Source organism: Lissotriton vulgaris, chromosome 3_1 (assembly GCF_964263255.1).
Source record: "Lissotriton vulgaris chromosome 3_1, aLisVul1.2, whole genome shotgun sequence".
NCBI lineage: Eukaryota > Metazoa > Chordata > Amphibia > Caudata > Salamandridae > Lissotriton > Lissotriton vulgaris.
Genome location: NC_141689.1, coordinates 404,249,239 through 404,268,164, shown reverse-complemented (window position 1 = coordinate 404,268,164; position 18,926 = coordinate 404,249,239). Strand labels below are relative to the sequence as shown.

The following is an 18,926-nucleotide window of genomic DNA, read 5'->3' as shown; positions in this document are numbered from 1 at the left end:
GGTAAAACAGTTCACCTATTGTGAGAAAAAAGAAGGGCCGCACTATGTAGGGGCAGATTTATGAAGGCCTTGCGCCGCCGGTGCGTCATTTTTAACATGGGAAAAAGTGGCGCACCGACGGCGCAAGTCCTTCATAAATCTGCCCCTATTTTCTTACCAGGAATCCTCCGCTGGGGTTCGTCACTAAGGTCGCTCCCATAGTCATGTTTTCCTTCACTTCAGTAACATTTGCAATGGAGGTATGATCTATAAATAGAGAAACATCTTCGAGTTAAGTGCATTCATGTCTCGAACGCTGCTTTTTGCCTCCAAAGAAAGAACAGGCCTCTATGGACGAGCCAAAAATGCATTATCACATATCTGTGCAGGAATTAGGAAACGTTCATCAGCAAGGAAACCATTATAAACAATGGCTCGTGTCCCAGAAAGTTTGTCTGGCCCATTGTCTAACAGATTTTACTTGTACTGTAAATGTGGAAAGAGCAAGGCAGTAGTAAATTAAAACTATACGACATGCTCTTTCTTACAGATTTGCTGAGCAAACATATTTTCGAACATTTTCAGGTTAGCACTTCAGACTGACTGCAAACGTTGCAGGATGAACGGAAGAAAACGAAATCCAGTTCACCTTTGGAGGGTGCTAAGAAAAGCAGTCAGAACGCATGTTTTATCACAATATTCCACTTCCTGCCGCAACTGGTCTACACTACAGAGGTCAGCCAGAGGATTGTGGGAGGACTCTGCAAAACTTCCTTTAGGGTCAAATAGTTCTCTTGCTGATAACATCACTGTTTTCACGTTTGCAATTATTATTGACTGGGTCGGCAACTTCCCTAAATGGAAAATTGTCCAAAGCATGCATATTTAATAAATGCCCTTGAACACCCAGAGATGTCTATCTAATATTAGAATATGTGCATTTCTTCGAAAGATGATTTCGTGCCTGGCAATGACTTGGACCAATAACAGATTGTGCCTGATCAACTATAGGGAGGGTTCTAAAGTTTCCCAGGTCTGTGTGTGAATAACTCATCCGGTCTAGGATTATTGATTGCATTCTGGAACGTGTAGTCCTGTTTTTTTTTAATTGGATAAACAGTACTACAATTTTCAGGGCTAAGTGAGCTACTCAATCCTGGACCTTGGATCATTGAGAGCTCTGCTTTGAGGTTATCTGGTATTGGTCCTTTCATATGTCAGTGACATGTACAGCTGATCCAGACATTGAATATAGAATTTTCAAAGCGATTATTGTTCAATCATGAACTCCCTGTGTACAGCCTGATTTGGCACTGCTCTTACCAATCAAAAATTGGCATGAGTGTGGCATAAACGTTTTTTTTTTACAAAAAACAAGAATTGGTGTGACATAACTGTAAGTGCCCCTTTGATTACTCGTTAACTAGTCATACATGCACACTGTCATTCATCCTTAAATTCATCGACCCCTGATTCATTCGTTCATTCAGTAATGCACCTACCCACAATAAAGCACACCCAATACTCAACAATCATATGCAAGATAAATTAAGTAGAAATAAGAAAAAATGTCAATGTGCCAATTGTGCTAGCGGGAAAAACTAAGTACAAAATGAAACATTACAGTGCTCAGGCATCTTGCAATGGCAAAAGTGTTGTTGCTGTACTGATCCAAGATGGGTGAGATCCTGGAGCAGTAAAATAACAATGCATTACAGAAAGTACCATTTCAAGATGGCTGCCGGGTTTAGAAGCAATGTCTGCTTGGCATGTGGTGCACTGCAAATGAAATGAACAGCAAGCAAACAAACCACTGGCAAATATTGGGGATTTGGAGGTTCTCTAATAAAACAAACAAAACCGAAAGAAAAGACAAGGAAAGAAAAAAGGGCCCCTCTAAAAGTAGAAAAAGGGAAATGAAATGATTGATGCACAAGGCCTGTCGTACAGCTGTGCACATATGATTAGGGTAAAATGCAGCCACCTACAAGGCAATAGCTCTAATGAATGCAGTGGAATGACAAATTGTCCCATGCTATTTGCTCACGGGTGAAAATTGAGTTTGAAAGACAGACCAATGGCTGATGAGAACAGAACAAAAAACCTTATATCAGGTGTGTGGAATTTAGTAAGATATGTACTTGTCCATGGGACTTCCTTATTTATTTATTTAGTGTTTTATAGAGCGCGAACGTGACCCGTTAGGGTATCAGATTGATTTATAGGGATAACACGTTATATACAAGTATGACGTAGACGAAAAATAAATAAGTCGGAATAGAAGGAAGTGAATACACTTGGAGAGTAACAGGGCGTATACAATATTCAGATCATTATGCAGAGATATCCAGCTTTTACATTTGTGGGAGCACCAGGTCAATGCAAGATAGATAGCTGCCAGTGAGTCAAAAATCTAGCAGCAACAAAAAAAACAAAAAAATGCAACTGAGCGGTGTGTGCAATGCATGATATATGGGAGGAACTTGCCCATTAGAAAAGTTTTGGCTTCCTTTTTAAATATTGACAGAGAAGGAATTCTTCTGATGAAAGACGGCAGAAAGTACCAGATTCTTGGTGCGACCCCACAGAAGGCAGGATTGTAAATTTTTTCCTTTCAGAAGTGGGGTGGCTGAAGCACAAAGTCTCTGGCAGACAGGGAGTTTCTGGCTCCTTCAGAAACCATGATTTTCTGGGCGAGATATGCAGGGGATTTCCTGTGTATCCCTTTGTGCGTGATACATGCCAGTTTGAGTTGTATTCTGGCTTCGAGAGGAAGCCAGTTCAGCGCTATCAGGTGCGGTGAGATGTGGTCCAATTGTTTTGAGTCTGTTAAGAGTCTTGCAGTGGCGTTGAGGCAAGCTTTTAGGGGGGCCATTGAGATTTTTGGCAGGCCAGAAAGGGTTGAGCGTCCATATTCGATTCTGCAGATAACTAATGCCTGGACTGCCATTTTTAGGGTAGAGGCATCAAGGAAAGATTTTAGTTTCCTCCGGTAGCTCAGGTAAAACCTGGCAGTTTTAGCCATCGAGCTGATGTGATCTTGCATATTTAGGTTGCTGTCTAGGATTAGTCTAGAATATTTGGCAGATTCCACTATGGTTGGTGTGCAGTTTAGTGCTGTGATCGACTTGGTCCATTCCTGAATGTCAGTGTTACATTTAGGAGGGAGATTAGAAGGAACTCATTTTTTGTGCATTTAGTTTGAGCTGGTTGCAAGTGAGCCATTGAACAGTCAGCTCTAGGGGCCTCATTCAAAGTGTAGATCTCCTCAAGAGATGAGATTTTGATGTAAATCTGAGTATCATCGGCATATATGTAGAAAGTGATGTTGGGGGTACATAGTAAATCAGCTAACGGTTCATGGTAGTGGTTAAAAAGGGTTGGGAAAAGAGTTTATCATTGGGGGACTCCGATAGTTATTGGGGAAGGAGCAGATAGATTACTGTTGACTAAGAATCTCTAGAAGCGATTTTGGAGGAAGGATCTAAACCTTTATAGAACGGTTCCCTCTACTCCCATCCTGAGTTCGAGTTGACTGTGTCAAATACTGAGGATAAATCGAAAAGAATTAAGAGACATGTTTTGCCTTGGTCAAGGGCTTGAAGTGCGTCATCCACAATTTAGAGATTAGTAGTTTCCGTGCTGTGCCTAGTCCTGAACCTAGATTGGAATGTGTCTAGTACATTGAAATTGGTGATATATTGACTCAGTTAAAGTTGCACACATTTCTACAGAACTTTCGATAGAAGTGAGATATTGATCTGAAATTGTCTGCAGTAGCAGGATTCAACGTGTTTTTTTTTTTAAGATGTGGACGACTTGACCGGCTTTTAGAGAGTCAGGAATGGATCCTTGTAGTAGGGAAGTGTTGATTATTGTAGTCCAAGTGGGAATGATAAATTGGAAGGTGGTGGCCAAGCATTTGGAGTGGAGTGGGTCATTACAGTGGTTATTCGTATTTAAGGGGGACAGAATTTTCGAGATGCAATGGTCGGCATATAACTTGAAGTAGGACCAGTGCACTTAGTTTTTGGGTGTTGTCTGGGTGAAGATCAGACCCAGCAGGAGGAGGTTGAATGTTGGTGGCAGAATTAAATTTGTTTCCTAGGGAGTTAATTTTGGCTGTAAAGAAGGAGGAGAACTCCTCACAGGTTATTAGGGAGTTTGAGGTTTCTTTGGGAAGTTTTGGCCACTTTGTTTGATTGGTGTTTGACCATTTCAAAGAGCTTGCGAGGTCTATTCTTAGCGTTTTCTAGTTCCGATCTAAAGAACTCTTTTTTTAGATTTGAGGATGTTCCTGTTGTAAGCATTTCTGGTCTTTCTGAGAAGTTTTAGTTTGGAGGCTTAGGGGTGCTGTCTCCAGGTTCTTTCTGTTAGCCGGGGGGGGGGGGGGGGGGGCGTTCTCCTTTAATTGTTAAGGGATCAGTGAACCAGGGGTTTTTGTCTTTTATTTGAGATCTTTTTAGCTTTAGCAGGGCATGATCATCAATTATGTCAGAAATAACCGTGTTGTAGTGCTCTGTAAGGTCGTTCACCTTTGAGAAATTTGGGGGGGAGGAGGTCATTCTCGCAATGTGCAGTCAGCTTTGCAAGATCTAGGCTCTTTGTGTCCCTGAGCCAGAGTTTCGGTTTAACAGGTTGCGCTGGCCTTGACTTGTTGATGCCAGGCATTAGGAAAGTGATGGCGTGGTGGTCAGACCAGTCGCATGGATCTATTGAGTTAAGCCAGACCACAGTTTCCTTAGCAATGAGCCAATCCAGCATTGTGCCTTTCATGTGAGTTTGGAATGTGCAGGCTTGAGTAAGGCATTGGTCAGCAAAGAAGTCTTTGAAGTATTTGAAGGTGTTGACCTGAGAGTCATTAAGGTCATTCCATTGCAGATTAAAGTCTCCGAGAAAAGGTCATTGGAGTGAGATGAAGGTGTCTTACTTACCTATGGGGTGGTAGAATATGTGCAGTTTGCACAACTGGGTTGCTTCCTTACATATGGAGAGTGCGAGATTTTCGTAGGAGTACGTGGGGTCAGCGTGCTGTTCAGTGACTAGGAGGTCTGATCGGTCGATGCAAGCAATGCCTCCCCTTTTAATTTTTATTTGCCTGTCAAGCCTTACGATTTTATAATCTGGAGGTACCAATAAGCCTAGGTAAAGTGACGATGATTTGTTGAGCCATGATTCGGTCAGGATTGCTATGTCTGATTTTTGGCTCAGGATGAGAACGTCGATGTCGGAGGCATGCTTTGCTGTCGATCGGCAGTTCATTCGGAGGCCGGAGAGTGGAGGGTCGGGGCGTGTGTTTTGAGTTAGGGAGGATAAGGGTACTTGCGCTAAGTTATTGCTGTTTACTCCTCTGCTACGGAGAATTGATGATCTATTAGAGTTGATTGTGGCCGTATGAATTAAGTAATTAATGTGTATGAACTGGTTATTTGGCTGCTTTGTATATAGTTGTTTGAAATAATAATACATTATGACGATTTTATTAATTGTTATGGTCCTTGATTAAAATCAAATAAGTTTATCTTAACTTGATTGATGAGATTGGTATGAGCTATTCATTTTGCTGCTTTGTATATAGACTTCTGAATTAATAATTTGTTGTGAAAGTTTTTATGAACTTTTACGGTTTTCATTTGAAAACAAATAAAGTTGTCTTTACTTGAATTAAGTATTCATCTTTCTTGTCTAGAAGACAGGGGGCATCAGGAGAGGTCTCTGAGAGGTAGTAGGGATGCTTGCGAGGGCAAACATGTCTAAAGGTTAGAGGCAAGGGTTGAAGGAAGGGCTGTGAGTGACTAATGTGTAGGAGAGGAACGAGGGTTGGAAGAGGGGGCGGCAGCGTTGCCTTATTGTAGTATGATGGAGGATGGGGGGAGTGGAGGGGAGTTAACTAGAAGATATAGGGGAGATGCTGCCCAGAGTGTAGTTTTGAGTGGGGAACACCATGGCTAGAGTTGAGCCAGTCTGAACATTAGGAGAGAGTGAAGGGGTGCAAAGGGGAGTGGCTGTAGCTTTGGTGGACATTAACGGGAACCCCTTAACCTTGTCCTTTGAGCTTCATTGACCGGAGGTATGACAAGAGTCAGATGGCGACAGCAGGTGCTGGGGGAGCGTAGAGGGATAGGAGTCACGCACATTGTAAGATCTGGCAGAGGTAGGTACCACTGTCCAAATATGGACCCTTGCTTCTAGTCAGGGTAAGGGGGATACACTCTTTAGATAACCCCTGCTCACCCCCTTGGTGGCTTGGCAAGAGCAGACAGGCTTACCAAAGGCAATGTGTAAAGTATTTGTACCGACACTCACAGTAACACAGTGAAAACACCACGAATGGACTCCACATCAGTTTAGAAAAATAAAGTATTTTTATCTAAACTACACAAAATGACAAAAATCCAACATACACAATTCAAGAATATGATTTTAAAAGAGTTCTAGTTTTGCATCAAAATAATCCACAGTTGCGTCACTTTTAGACCAAAGTACCTGTAGATGGGACAAAAGTTCCAAGTGGAAGCTGCAGCGTTGAAAAGCAAGCGATGCGTCACTCCTGAGACCCTGGGGAGGCGAAGCGACGACCCCGCTGCAAGCAGCGGGCGTGTGTTGACGAATCCGGTCTGTATGGGGAGGGATGCAATACCTTGTATGGATTCTGGAGCGCTGGTTCGGTAGGAAGCGTCTCGCACAGGCACTATGCAACGTTCTTCGGGATGGCGACGATCTTCAGTGCGGCGGCGATGGGTGGCGCAGCTTTGATCTCGTCCTCTTGCGGCCTCTCGATGCATTGGCTCTGCAATGATGTTCGCAGCAACGGGATGCGATCCACAAGCAAGCAATGCGACAGTTTCTCACAGCGACGACAGGCTCTGCGACGATACTTGCAGGGTCAGGAATCTTCCCGCACCTGGGCGATGTGCTCCGCAACCGAACAATGCGCCGGTTCTTGCAGCGGCAACAGGCACTGCGAAGATCCTCATGGCGATGGGAATTTTCTCGCACGGTCGATGATGCGCTCCTCAAGCGAGCGATGCGTGCAAATTGTAGATCTTCATTTCTTCTTCTTTTCCAGCTCCCCAAACAGCAGGCAACAACTTCCAGAGGCTCCAAAATCGGCCCAGGCACTCTAGGAAGGGCAGAACTCGCACAGCAGAGTTCAGGGGGAAGCTGGGGGTGAAGTCCTTTTGTTCCTGGGACTTCTTAACAGGAGGCCAGCTCTTCTCAGGCCCTTGGAGATCTCTTTAAGCAAGGGGACATAGCATCAGCAAAGTCCTTCCCCTCTCCTTGGCAGCAAAGCAACTGCAGGTCAGCCCACAAACACACAGCAGGACAGTTCTTCCTCTTCAGTCTTCCAGTTTCCTCCTTGGCAGAGGTTCCTTCTTGATTCCAGGATGATCTAATTTTCTGAGGTCTGGACATCATTTTTTATGCAAGAATTATCTTTGTTCTCTGAGAGCAGAGAGGCCTTGGTCTAGTCAAAACCAGTTCTGGTCAGTCCTGGAGCACTTTGTTTTCCTGACTTCTTCTTTCCTTTGAGAGAGAGGGGCAGGGTCATCGGCTTCCCAGCAGGAGGTGGAGCCAGCATTGTGGAAGGCAGGCACAGCCCTATTCAGGCCCAGGTGCTATCCCCTCCCACCACTCAAGATTCAGATGCAGCTATTCAGCCTAGGGCTAACTCGCTGAGCTCCTTGGAGCCAACCCAGCCCCTGTCACTCACAAACCAGACAGTCAATTCACAAACAGGCCAGGGCACACAGAAAGGTCAGAAAAGAAAACAGCCACTTTCTAAAAGTGCTGTTTTCAAACACAGGATTTAAAAAACACCTTTCCTAAAAGATGTGTTATCAAATTCTGAGTTCAAGGTTGCCAGACTTTAATTTTCTATCTTGCTCCTATATGAAGATATGCAGGTAAACATTATACACAGCATTCCCCATTATAGCCTATGGGCAAGATAGCCGTTTCATAGTGAAAAACGAAATTGGCAGTATTTCACTATCAGAGCATGTCACCTACACTAGTACATGCTCTAACTTTCACATACACTGCACCCTGCCCAGTGCGGTACCGTGGGCCTTCCATAGGGGTGTCCAATGTGCACAGAACAGGAAGGGTTATTCCTGGCCAGTGGGGACACTGGTCAGGTCAGCATGGCAGTTAGCAACTGCACAGAGGCACTGCGGTAGTAGGCCTGAAAAACCATTTTAGGGCTACTCGTGTGGGTGGCACGATCAGTGCTGCAGGCCCACTAGTAGCATTTGAATCACCAACTCTGGCACACTTAGTGCAGTCTACTAGGGACTTACTGGTCACTCAAATATGCCAATCATGGATAACCAATCCCAATCATAATTTACCCAGGGAGCATATGACTTTAGCACTGATCAGCAGTGGTAAAGTGCCCAGAGTCCTATTGCCAACAACTACCGGTCAGGAAAAACAACGGAGGAAGAAGCAAAAAGTTTGAGGATAACCCTGCAAAAAGGGCCATTTCCAACACACATGCTTTTTAACGATGGTGAAAAAGTCAGCAAATTTGTTGAGATATTTGGCGCTTAGATCAGAACGGTGCAGATTTTGTATAAGGTAGTCGTAAGGTCAGCTCTTAGATTTTGGGAGGGCACTATCGTGAGTTTGGCGCTGTATGGAAAGTTCCTGGATTCATGTACGTTAAGTAGGTTTGATGTGGCTGCGCACCATAGTGCTGTTTTTCTTGAGTAGAAAATAAGGTCATTGATAATTATGCCTTTGTCGGCGTTAAACTACAGGTCCGAGATCAGAGTCTCAGGGTGTCTTTTGAGGAGGGAAATCTGTTTGCCCTATAAAAAATCCACTTGTACCTTTGGTGCCATGTAGTGCAGCAACAAATAAAAGCAGCAATATCATTATATAAGAGCTTTGATAACAGCCTCTATGATTGTGTCAGAGCTCAAACCATTGTAGGGTTTGAACACTAGCAACTCACAATAGTTCCCATGGTTGGAATGCCCTTTTGAGTCTGTGCAAACTTACTAATTTGCATGTTTTAAAGGTTTATCAGCTTGTCTCTACTTTCTCATAGAGAGAAAGGTTGAAAATGTACTCCTAACAAGGGCAGAAGTAAAACTTCCAGGGTTAGGAAAAAAAGTGGTTGGTGGAAAAGTGAAGTTGTTACCGCTCAACAGACTGATGCATTAGCAAATCTACACATGCATATTTGCTTGTGCTAAAATACAGTTCACAAATATTTTGTAGGGATACGATTTCGTGACCTATTCACGTACTCTTGTGAATACATTAAAGCTGTAAATGCAAGGACAAATACCATGGGTGCACTTTTTCACTTAAAGGATCGGCCCCTATTTTTGTCTGGCGTTAACCAGACCTTTTGTTTTTATTAAAATTCTATCTCTGTATATCTACCAGATGGCTTCAATGTGCGTGACAGCATCCTGTTCTTTCACAAGGAGCATATTGGCATGCAAAGTATATATGTGTTTAGTGACAGGAAATACTGTGGCAACGTATGGTTCTTGAGACCAACATCTTTTGTTTTTGCCAATGCTTGTTATAATGATGAGGGCTCAGCAGCTACGACACCAATAAAGTTTTACAAAAACCATCTCAAAACAAGACACACATTGACAAAACTAAGACGGCTGGCCACCAATGTCATACCTATTGGCTTTGCCAATGCTTCTTAACTGCAGACAATGCCCTTCCCAGATCCATAATGTGGTACTGTAATCTGGCAGCCAAAGGGTATTTGCTGCAAGGGTTTGGGCCTTCTTGTTCCAAGGACAAAATAAACACGAAAAGTTGTTGTCTTTGATCCCAAATAATATGTCCTGGGCGTCAGAGTATAGGAATTTCACCCCCCTGTTATATGCATGTGCATGCACGTATTGCTTATGATTTGGTTTCTTTTTGGTTAATAGAGCCTGGCAGACAGCTAAAGCTGTCAGATCAGAACTAAAAAGATGCTAGAAACATCTATATACTATGCCTAAATATACAAACGTGCACATGGCAGAAAAGTATACAACGCATCAGGGAGTGTCTAGCAAAGAATATGTAAGAGAAAATCTTCTACCGCTACGGTTTGTCAGAGGCTGTAACGAGCACAAAATCCTTGCCTAGCAAGTAATTAGTGAAATTATTTGTAACAAAGTACAAATCTACAGGGTTTAACAAAGTATAATAACAATTCACAGTTAAAGTAAGGTCTATTCTTGTGTATTATTCATTATAAATAAGACATCTCTACTGCTTTTGTTGTAACCTTTTATAATAAACAGATCAGATCTTTGAAACCCAATGAGTCCTAAAGTCTTTATTATTTGTACCATAACAAACTCAAGTCTACTGTATTGTACATAGCATTTCTCAGAACTAGGTGTGTGTGAAATTTGAGTAATTTGTTTTTGCAAAATTATGCAAAATGTTGGGAAAACTACAGAATTTACATGTGATTGCAAGAAACGTAAATGTCATTTTGCACTATTTGTTTGCATGAAATGCAAATTTTGGGCACAAGGACATGTTTAAACAAAAGCGTTTTGTACACAATTTTTACAATGTATGGCACATCATTACACAAAGCGTATAATGGTATAATTGAGCAAATTTCATATAAAAATGTACATTTTAAATCCATGAAATTTTGCAAATTACGCCGGTGTCATTTGACTTTCCCTGAGACCTACTCATAGCAACTTTCTGGCATTCAGTCATTCAATTACAAATATATACAAATGTACAATTGTCCAAACAATATAAAACCCCTCCCAATAAAACTTTACATGGATTCTCATAGAGCAAATTTTCTGTTTCGAGAATTTGTCAGAGGAGGTTACCAACACCAAAACCGCTGTCTTCTACTGCGAGATTCCATGTAACAGAACACCTGTCTACTGACTTTATCACAGTGTAATAATAATCTAGCCTAAAAGACCTATTGGCTTTAAGCCTTGTCTACTGCCTTTGTCACAATTTTTCATAAGTAACATGTCATGGTTACGACAGCAGACACATGACTACATCAATAGCTTCTCACTACCACCAATTCAAGCCTACTGGATCGAGCATAAAGTTTCTGAAAAGACATAAAGCAAACTAAAATCATTCATTTTCAGTTGAAACAACAATTTCTTACCAATCGAATTCTCTACTTAAGGTAATCAACTTGAAGATGGAGCCAGAACCCCTATCTCTGTCATGCTTCTTAAAGGACTTTTACTGTTGATCACATACATTCTGGTGACAGTTGCGCTGTTGGGTGGGATGACAAATCTTTTTTTCAAGCACTTTTTTTCTTGGACTTAGTGAACATGTAAACACATATTGTTAGAGACAATACATCAGGCATTTGCTGCCAGCACTTTTTCTATGGGTTTTAAATGTTTTGGTGAATCTTTATTTCATTCATGTACTCCCACAGGAAGGTGTCTTTGAATGTTCTTGTATTAAGGTTTTTTTGGAATCCCATTGGAAGATATATGACTGCGTGCACAGGCATTCTTAAGCATGGCATCAAACTTTGAATATAGTTAAGGCTCCACGTCTCGTGTTTTCACAGATGTTTACAGATAAATACAGACAGAAAGCAATGTGTTTTCTGTTTCCATTTATTTTTAAAAGTAGATAAATACAGGAAAATGGGCTTCTTTCAGGGCCGGCCTGGGAACAGCAACCAGCCCTGGCAGGTTGCTTTTCCATCGGCCCTGGAAACGGGAGGGGTGTTAGCCGCTAAGCACTGCTCCCGCTTTTCTTACTGAGGCTGATTTTGCAGCAGGAAAAGCGCCCCCCCCTGTGACCACAAAACCGGCCCCACCCCTCCGGCCCATCGGGGAAATGCCCTGTTCCTGCTATGGCCAGTCCGGCCCTGGCTTCATTTAAGTGACTCTCTGTGCTGTCTTTAATGAATTATAGCCCAACAACTGAGAATATGGACAGGATGAGAATTGAAAAAATAGGCTGAATTTTCTTTAAATAACAGTATATTTCAGCATACATATGTGGAAAAATGCTAATTTTTACCATTTGAAGTATTGTAATGTAATATTTGGCACATGGAGAGGTAGCCATTTGCATAGAATCACACAATGTGGGAGTATGGCGAAGCCTTATCCGGAGTGTGGCCTCTTAGGCCAGAGACTGCAATTGTGTCACTAGGCCTTGTAGACAACAGTTTTGTTTGTCCTGGTTGGGGATACTAGCGAGGATATTTTATTATTCAGAGGAGAATCAACTAGTTTGCAGAGCTAGTTGGGGGTAACATATAGTTATGACTTTCCTTTTTTCGAATGAGTGTTTTAACGTTTAAAGGCATGTTCCTAAGTGTATTGGTCAGTGTTTCATAAATTACTCTAATTTTCAGTAGAACGTGTTCTGCAATTTCAATATTAATGCAATAAAATGACATGTTGCTACCGGTCAACAGTTACATTTCAATTTGTAAACAGGCACTGCGTTACGTTTCTTGGAAACAAGGGCAACACTTGAAGGAGCCTTTCTTGTGACGTGCATTGACAAAGCAGTATGTTTGGATTACCTCCATATACAAATTGTAGAAGGTACTAGTGGGCACTGCATGTGAGCAATCTTAGTATAACTGCAGCAAAACGTAGAGAAGTAAGGTGAGGTACATTGACTAAATAGAGGTACCGTGTAACAGAGGTAAAATGGCCAGTCATCATGGGAGGTTACAAATGAAGGCAAGGTGATAATAAGGAGGGACTAACAAGCCTATTAACCAATCAGAAGCCAGCATTTACGAAGGACAATGAAACAAACCAATGACAAATTTGGGCAGAGAGAGGGGGGGGGGCTTCAATTAAACACTCCAATACAGCATGCCTCGCAGATGCCTCGCAGAGCAGCACATCTACTGCCCAGGCTCGATATAAAAATGCATCGTATTTGAGCTGTGATTAGGGGAGGAGGAGGTAGTAGTGGCGGCAGTGTGCAGCCCCTACTCCAATGAATCACTTTGTTGTTACCATTGCAAGAGGAGGACAATTGCTTGCATTTCCATGCTAAACCAGCCGGACAAAGCACAACTTGGGCCTGTAATGTTCCAATCCATTGTAAAATGCTTCACAATTCATATTGCTGGCCTTGCTTGCAAGGGGCAATGCCACGGAAAATGTCTGAGGCATGTGAAGAGCAGATAGTGCACATGCTACTCCTTCTCTAAGAGAAATGGCTGGGTTGCAGAAGATCACAAGTCTCAGCAGCCAGGCAAATGCCCCCATTCACTCTGTATTTAAAAGAGGCTGAGGCAGACTATTCGTGCCCAATAAAAAGGTGCCAGCACTAACCTCAAGTGTGTACAGCACGTAGACATGGTTATAGCCCACTGAAGCCGGGCCCGCAGCTACAGGTGGCCAAGGGACTGTCCTTAAACATACAACTCAAAGACTAGTAACAGATAGGCAACATCCGACATCTCATGAGGCCCTATTAATGAGGGGGAATAAATACAAATGTGAACTTGATGCACCCCTCTGCCCTTCGCCCCCAACGTACTGCTGCAAGTCACCAGCAACTTCTCATTTGTACCTCTGATGTTTCAGTCATAGAAAATATGCTGGTAAAAAAAAAAAAAGTAACAAGAAAACTTCAAGGTTCATGCCTTGAATTACTTCATAGACTATGTTTTTCAGGCTTGAAGCTTTAGCGTCCCATTGAATATTCAAGTCTGAGGAAGTTTGCCCAGCTCCCCCGTGTGTGTGTTTGTGTGTCCCTGCAGAGCTGACGCAGTCCATGTGGGTGCTGAAGCCCTCGCCTGCCCTCTGTGACGCACCGGCCCCGGGGCTGTGCTGAGGCTCACACCGCCTGTGACTTGTCTGTGATGGACGGCTGTCTCCAGGCCTCTCACTGGAACATTGTACAAGTGAGGACACCATTAGCATGGTCATTCGAGCATTGTGGCCATTCACGACACGGATTCAAAACCACAGCTTATTGTGGCTTAGCAAAGAAGGCATGTGACCTACTGCAAGCAACATAGCTGCCAAGGTATGAGATTGCTATGTGTGACATTTTCATAATTTCAGTATAATTCTGAGTGACATTTCAATGACTATGAATGACACTTTCTCGCAAGCAAAATGAGACTCTCCCCTTCCTGGCATTTCCACCATGGTGTCCTTGGGCTACTTGTACTGACTGGTCCTGCACTCTCCCTGAGCTACACCACCACAAGAGCCCTCCTCTGGTGGTGGAGCTCACCTGCAATGCCTCTAGCGTGAGAGGGACTCTCCACGTGTAAGAGAGGAGGGACTTCATAGCCCCTAAACCAAATGCACAGCTCCACGTGCCACAGGCACCAGTGCGGCCTATGGAACCACTGCCTCCTGAGGTGCATTGATGAACCCACCATATGTGGTTGCCACTCCCAGGGGATTACTTTGCACAGGTCTCTAACTGCAAGGTAAGGCACAGCCCTTCAGCTGCATCGCCTTATCAGCGCAGTCCCGTGGTCCTCTTCATTCGACTGCCACTCCCCGCCCCCCTGTAAGAAGTAGTAATCAATTTTTACCTGTAATGATGTTTTTCCTTTGGGTATTGTGCAAAGGCGGGCTCAGTATTACTCGTTGCGACATCAAGTGTAATCCCACAATCATTGATGGCAGAAAGTACTCCCTGAGAGCCCAGCAAGCCACAAAAAATAGTTATACCTTCCCATTACACTGCTTCCATTTTTATTATTCTCATTTTTCAGCAGTTTGGTTTAAAGGTGAAAACAGAATTGAAGGCCAAAATCAAGGACTAGTCCATTGACTTAACAAAGTCATGGGCAGGCATAGACCAAACCTTGACATACAATCTATAGGGACTTATAACTGAGAGAAAAGTAGAGTTTGCAGCATGTCTGGGTGTTTATGCCTGTTGGGCTTGGAATGGTACAACCATTTTGTTCTTGGAGAGCTTCTTTCGGTTTTGGAGTGAATTCTGATACCTCCCCCTGAAAACAACAATGCACTACAAACAGTAGCGGCCCGTGGTGGGAGTGCTGCTCGGCGCAGACGTGGGGCTGGGGAGGGGCAGTGTGGGGGTAGTAAACTAAGGAATGCGGCCAATTAGAGTTAAGTAAATATTTAAATAAATAAAATAAATTTTGTTGCACGTGCTGCATCACCAAATGCGATGCAGCGCGCGCAACAAAATTAATTTAATTTATTTTATGTTTACTTATCTCTAATCGGCCGCAATCTGTAGTATACTACCCCCCACCCTGCCCATCCCCGCCCCACGGCAGTGCCCAGCAGCACTCCCCACGGTCCGCTACTGACTACAACACTGCCTCCCTCTTAGATTTATTTTCCTGCCATTGTTCAATGGACGCGTTTTCAACTTTTCCATTCTGCTACACACTGAAGTTCTATCGTTTGCAGCCTCAGTAAGCCAGGGCAGAACTTGCTAGTAACACTGACCAGCAGGAAACTGATTGTGCAAAGCGTTTAAAAGCAAATTTCGATTAAAACTCGGCTTGCTGGCACTCACTATCCCACTGATGTGACTTACTTACAACTCAGGGAAGCCACAGCAATTCGCTTACGGCCAGCCAGTAACCCACTCAATGTCCTGTCTGGCTGCACGACCTATTGGTTCGGCAAAGAGGCGGTGCGCTGCCGGGCTTCAGTCTCACTCTCAGCTGCAGGACAGCAGATCTGAGCTACACAGTAGGCTCCAGCTACTGCTGCAGTCTTGTGGGATTGGGTCCAGCGGGTCAATGCTGATTTTAATTTACCGAAGGTAATGCCGTGAGAGCAGCACCCCTAGGATTTGAGCCTACCACAAACTTTAAATGCAGAAGGACGTATCATTAAGGAGAAAGAGCTCCCATCCCTGAGATGGTAGTTAAAAATAATTTGCAATTCCATAGGTCTCGCATTTAAATGCAAGATCAATGGCATTGAAAACAAGTGGGCGCCATTGTCCAGGGTGCTTTAAAAATGAAATTGCACATGGCGCCCTGAATGTAAGCAAAGCATGTGCCTGAAGTAGGAGAAACTCAATAAAGAAAGAAGTGCTTGCAAGTCTAAATAACATGTACTGTGTAACAACCAAAGTAAAGGGGGCAGTCGCAGTGGAAGGTAATAAATGTATACAAGGCGCTACTAAGGAGAGACTAACAAGCCTATTAAGGAATCAGAAACCAGCATTTACGAAGAACAATGACACAAGCCAATTTTAAATATGGACAGAGTGGGTGGGGCTTGAAGTGCATACATCAATACATCAAGTCTCACAGTGCAGCTCATGAGCGCTGACTCTAGGCTCGACCTAAAAATCAGTTCTCATGACCACAAGGCCTCATAAGGCCACTTCAGATTGCACTTTTGCTCACACCGGGTAACGCTCAAGCATTTTTTAGTCATCGATAAGAAGGAGCCCACCTTGTAGCTGTGGTGCATCCATAGAAGCACCAGTTGTTGCTTCCCTGAGTGAAGGCCCGCTGTGGCATATAAAATATTTTTTTGTAGTAGAGTGAATTTAATTAAGGTTGGGGCCAGCAGTGACTTACATAACCGTTAATAGCTTCCTACTGAATTCTAAAAATATGTTTTAAGTTGCCCTTGCAAAGTTCACAAAATTCATCATCATGCTAGATACCTCAAATTCTACCCCAAACAAAAAACCATCACAGGAGACATTTGCTCCTGGAAGCATAATATTTTTTTCTTAAAGGCTCATCTCAATAAACAAGAACTTTTAAATATTTGTTTTCTGGCAGTGCAACAGAGGAATGGAACTCAATTGTATATGCTTTATAAACCTATTATGTTTGCATTGACTCATTGCAATGACACTGCTGCATAGCTAAGCACTTCCTTGTAATTGAATTGTTTGTGTTACTTTTCTAACAGAAACCTAATTGAAACAGTTCAGCAGTGATTTACTATCCAAATCAAGTTGTGATTGTAATGACGAGCAATCCAAGGTATCGCAAAGTTTTGCAATGTGCTGGCTCGCATTATATTGCGTCAAGAGTGTCGTCCGTGGGGGGTGCAGAGGCATTCCAATGCAACCATCCATGGGTTTTGATGCAAATCTCTATCTACAAAGAATTATGGGGATTTATGCCAAAATACTACACCTCCTCGAGGCAGGCGTACTGAAGAGAAATGTTTTCATTTCTCCAAGTTCTTCCCACTCTGCTTGTGTGCTGCATTGTATGCCACACGGACAAATTGGGAAAGTCTTAAGGCATAGGTTGTTTACTGAACAGGACCCCTTCCAATACAAAACCTATGCTTCAGACAACGCAGGCACTCTAGCACTAATGTGCACGGTGTGCTCCTAAACTGCACCAGCACAGAGAGAGCGAACAGAATAGACCACAGCAACTTTACTTGCTGCCCAGCATTGAATGACTTTTTTATAAATCTGTGCCTTTGTATTTCCTCTGCAAAGTGCTCCCTTATCCTTTGGGTTTGGTCCAGACTAGATAAAATCTTGAAACAAATAAGAATGCCCGTCAACAGGGGCCAGGCAATGGGTTGGGTGGGTGAACAGACTCTTCGAAATTACTGCCTCGAGACGCAGTAAACAGAGTTAACATTCTGAAAGAAAGGACAGAGAGGAGATAACCACCACACAAAAAACAACGTTTCTGCCAGGAAGAGTATGACAAAGAGCCTGGCCATCTGTCACTTTAGCTTTGATGTTGTGTGAGGGAAAACGAAGGTTTGTTTTTACCCACATCCTTCTCCTATGCAGCTCTACGAAAGTCTTCTATTTTCTAATTGCGGATGGTTTGACTAGAAAAGACATGACTACCATGAACAAAAGACCCTGGCAAAGCGAGCTATTTATGGATCAGTGATGATGGAAAAGTACTACTAATAGTTAAAGATTTGTGAATACTGGTAAATAAAATATAATCCCCAAAAAATAAACACATATATTTTTGGTTCAGTAACTTAGAACTATTTTACCTACATCATGGTATTTTTTTATTATAAGCTACAGAAAAGTTATCTGAAAGAAATACAGATGCTAGGCCTCATACCAAAGAAAACACAGCAGAGGCAATGTTGACGTGTGTGATGTTTAGGGTTGGGTAGTATTTCCCCCTTCCCACCACTGTGCTTTCTGAGTTGTAGCCAAGCCATTGTTATTTTGTTTTTGTAGTTGCTATACTTTCACATCTCTTGCTTCTTGGATTTACTTTGGCATACAGCTTTTTTATGTTTTCCAAAGGAAACACGAATCAGTCAATATTTCGAGAAATTAACTGAGTTTTGCTACCACAATTTTATTGCACATCCATTGGTGCTAAGGCACATTACGTCCCACAAGTGGGGAATAATGGAGTCACACATGTTGAGGCCAAATTCTCTATTTAACATTTGTATATGTTATTTGTTATCAGCAAACTGTGCGGGTGCAGGGCACATTGTGGTTTGAGAGATATACATATTTAAAATGGAGAAAGGTACAGAAGGCATGTGTAGCACAGTAAACTACAAATTAGATAACCCCACACGAACCGAAAAAGGATATTTATTTATTTTGAAAGTTTTATATAGCGCGAACAAGATCTTCACAGATATCAGAGCGCTTTTCAGAGGAGGGGAGCATATATACACAGATACATCAATAGTGTTAAAAGTACAGTGTAGTGATATCATAAACAATCAAGTAATTCAATTTCAAAGTCATACAAAAATGCAAAGGGTTCGAACAAGTAGTACAGATCAGTATCGAGTCTTTGAAGTTGATCCCCAGTAGTGGTTCAGGTGTATTTAGCCATGAGGATTGCTTTTACTTCTTTCTTGAAAAGTGTGATAGAGGGGATGAGCCTGGTTTCAGGGGGGAGTGAGTTCCAAATCCTGGGAGCCATTCCTGAGAAAGAGCGTTTATAGGTTTTTTCCTTGCGGAATCTTTTAGGCTTTAGCAAAAGATTGTTTGTGCCTCTAGTGATTCTGCAGCCTCCAGAAATCGTCAGCTTCTGAGCG

The 18,926-nt window shown here is 42.8% G+C and overlaps 1 protein-coding gene across 1 annotated transcript in view; it reads right to left on the bottom strand.

Annotated features, from left to right (window-relative positions):
* Nucleotides 1-18,926, bottom strand: part of ITGA1 (integrin subunit alpha 1) — an 813,868-nt gene that overhangs the window by 560,532 nt on the left and 234,410 nt on the right. Inside the window, exon 4 of the mRNA XM_086960618.1 lies at nucleotides 158-246. Coding sequence (XP_086816744.1) covers nucleotides 158-246 — 89 coding nt within the window. The remainder of the gene's footprint in view (nucleotides 1-157; nucleotides 247-18,926) is intronic.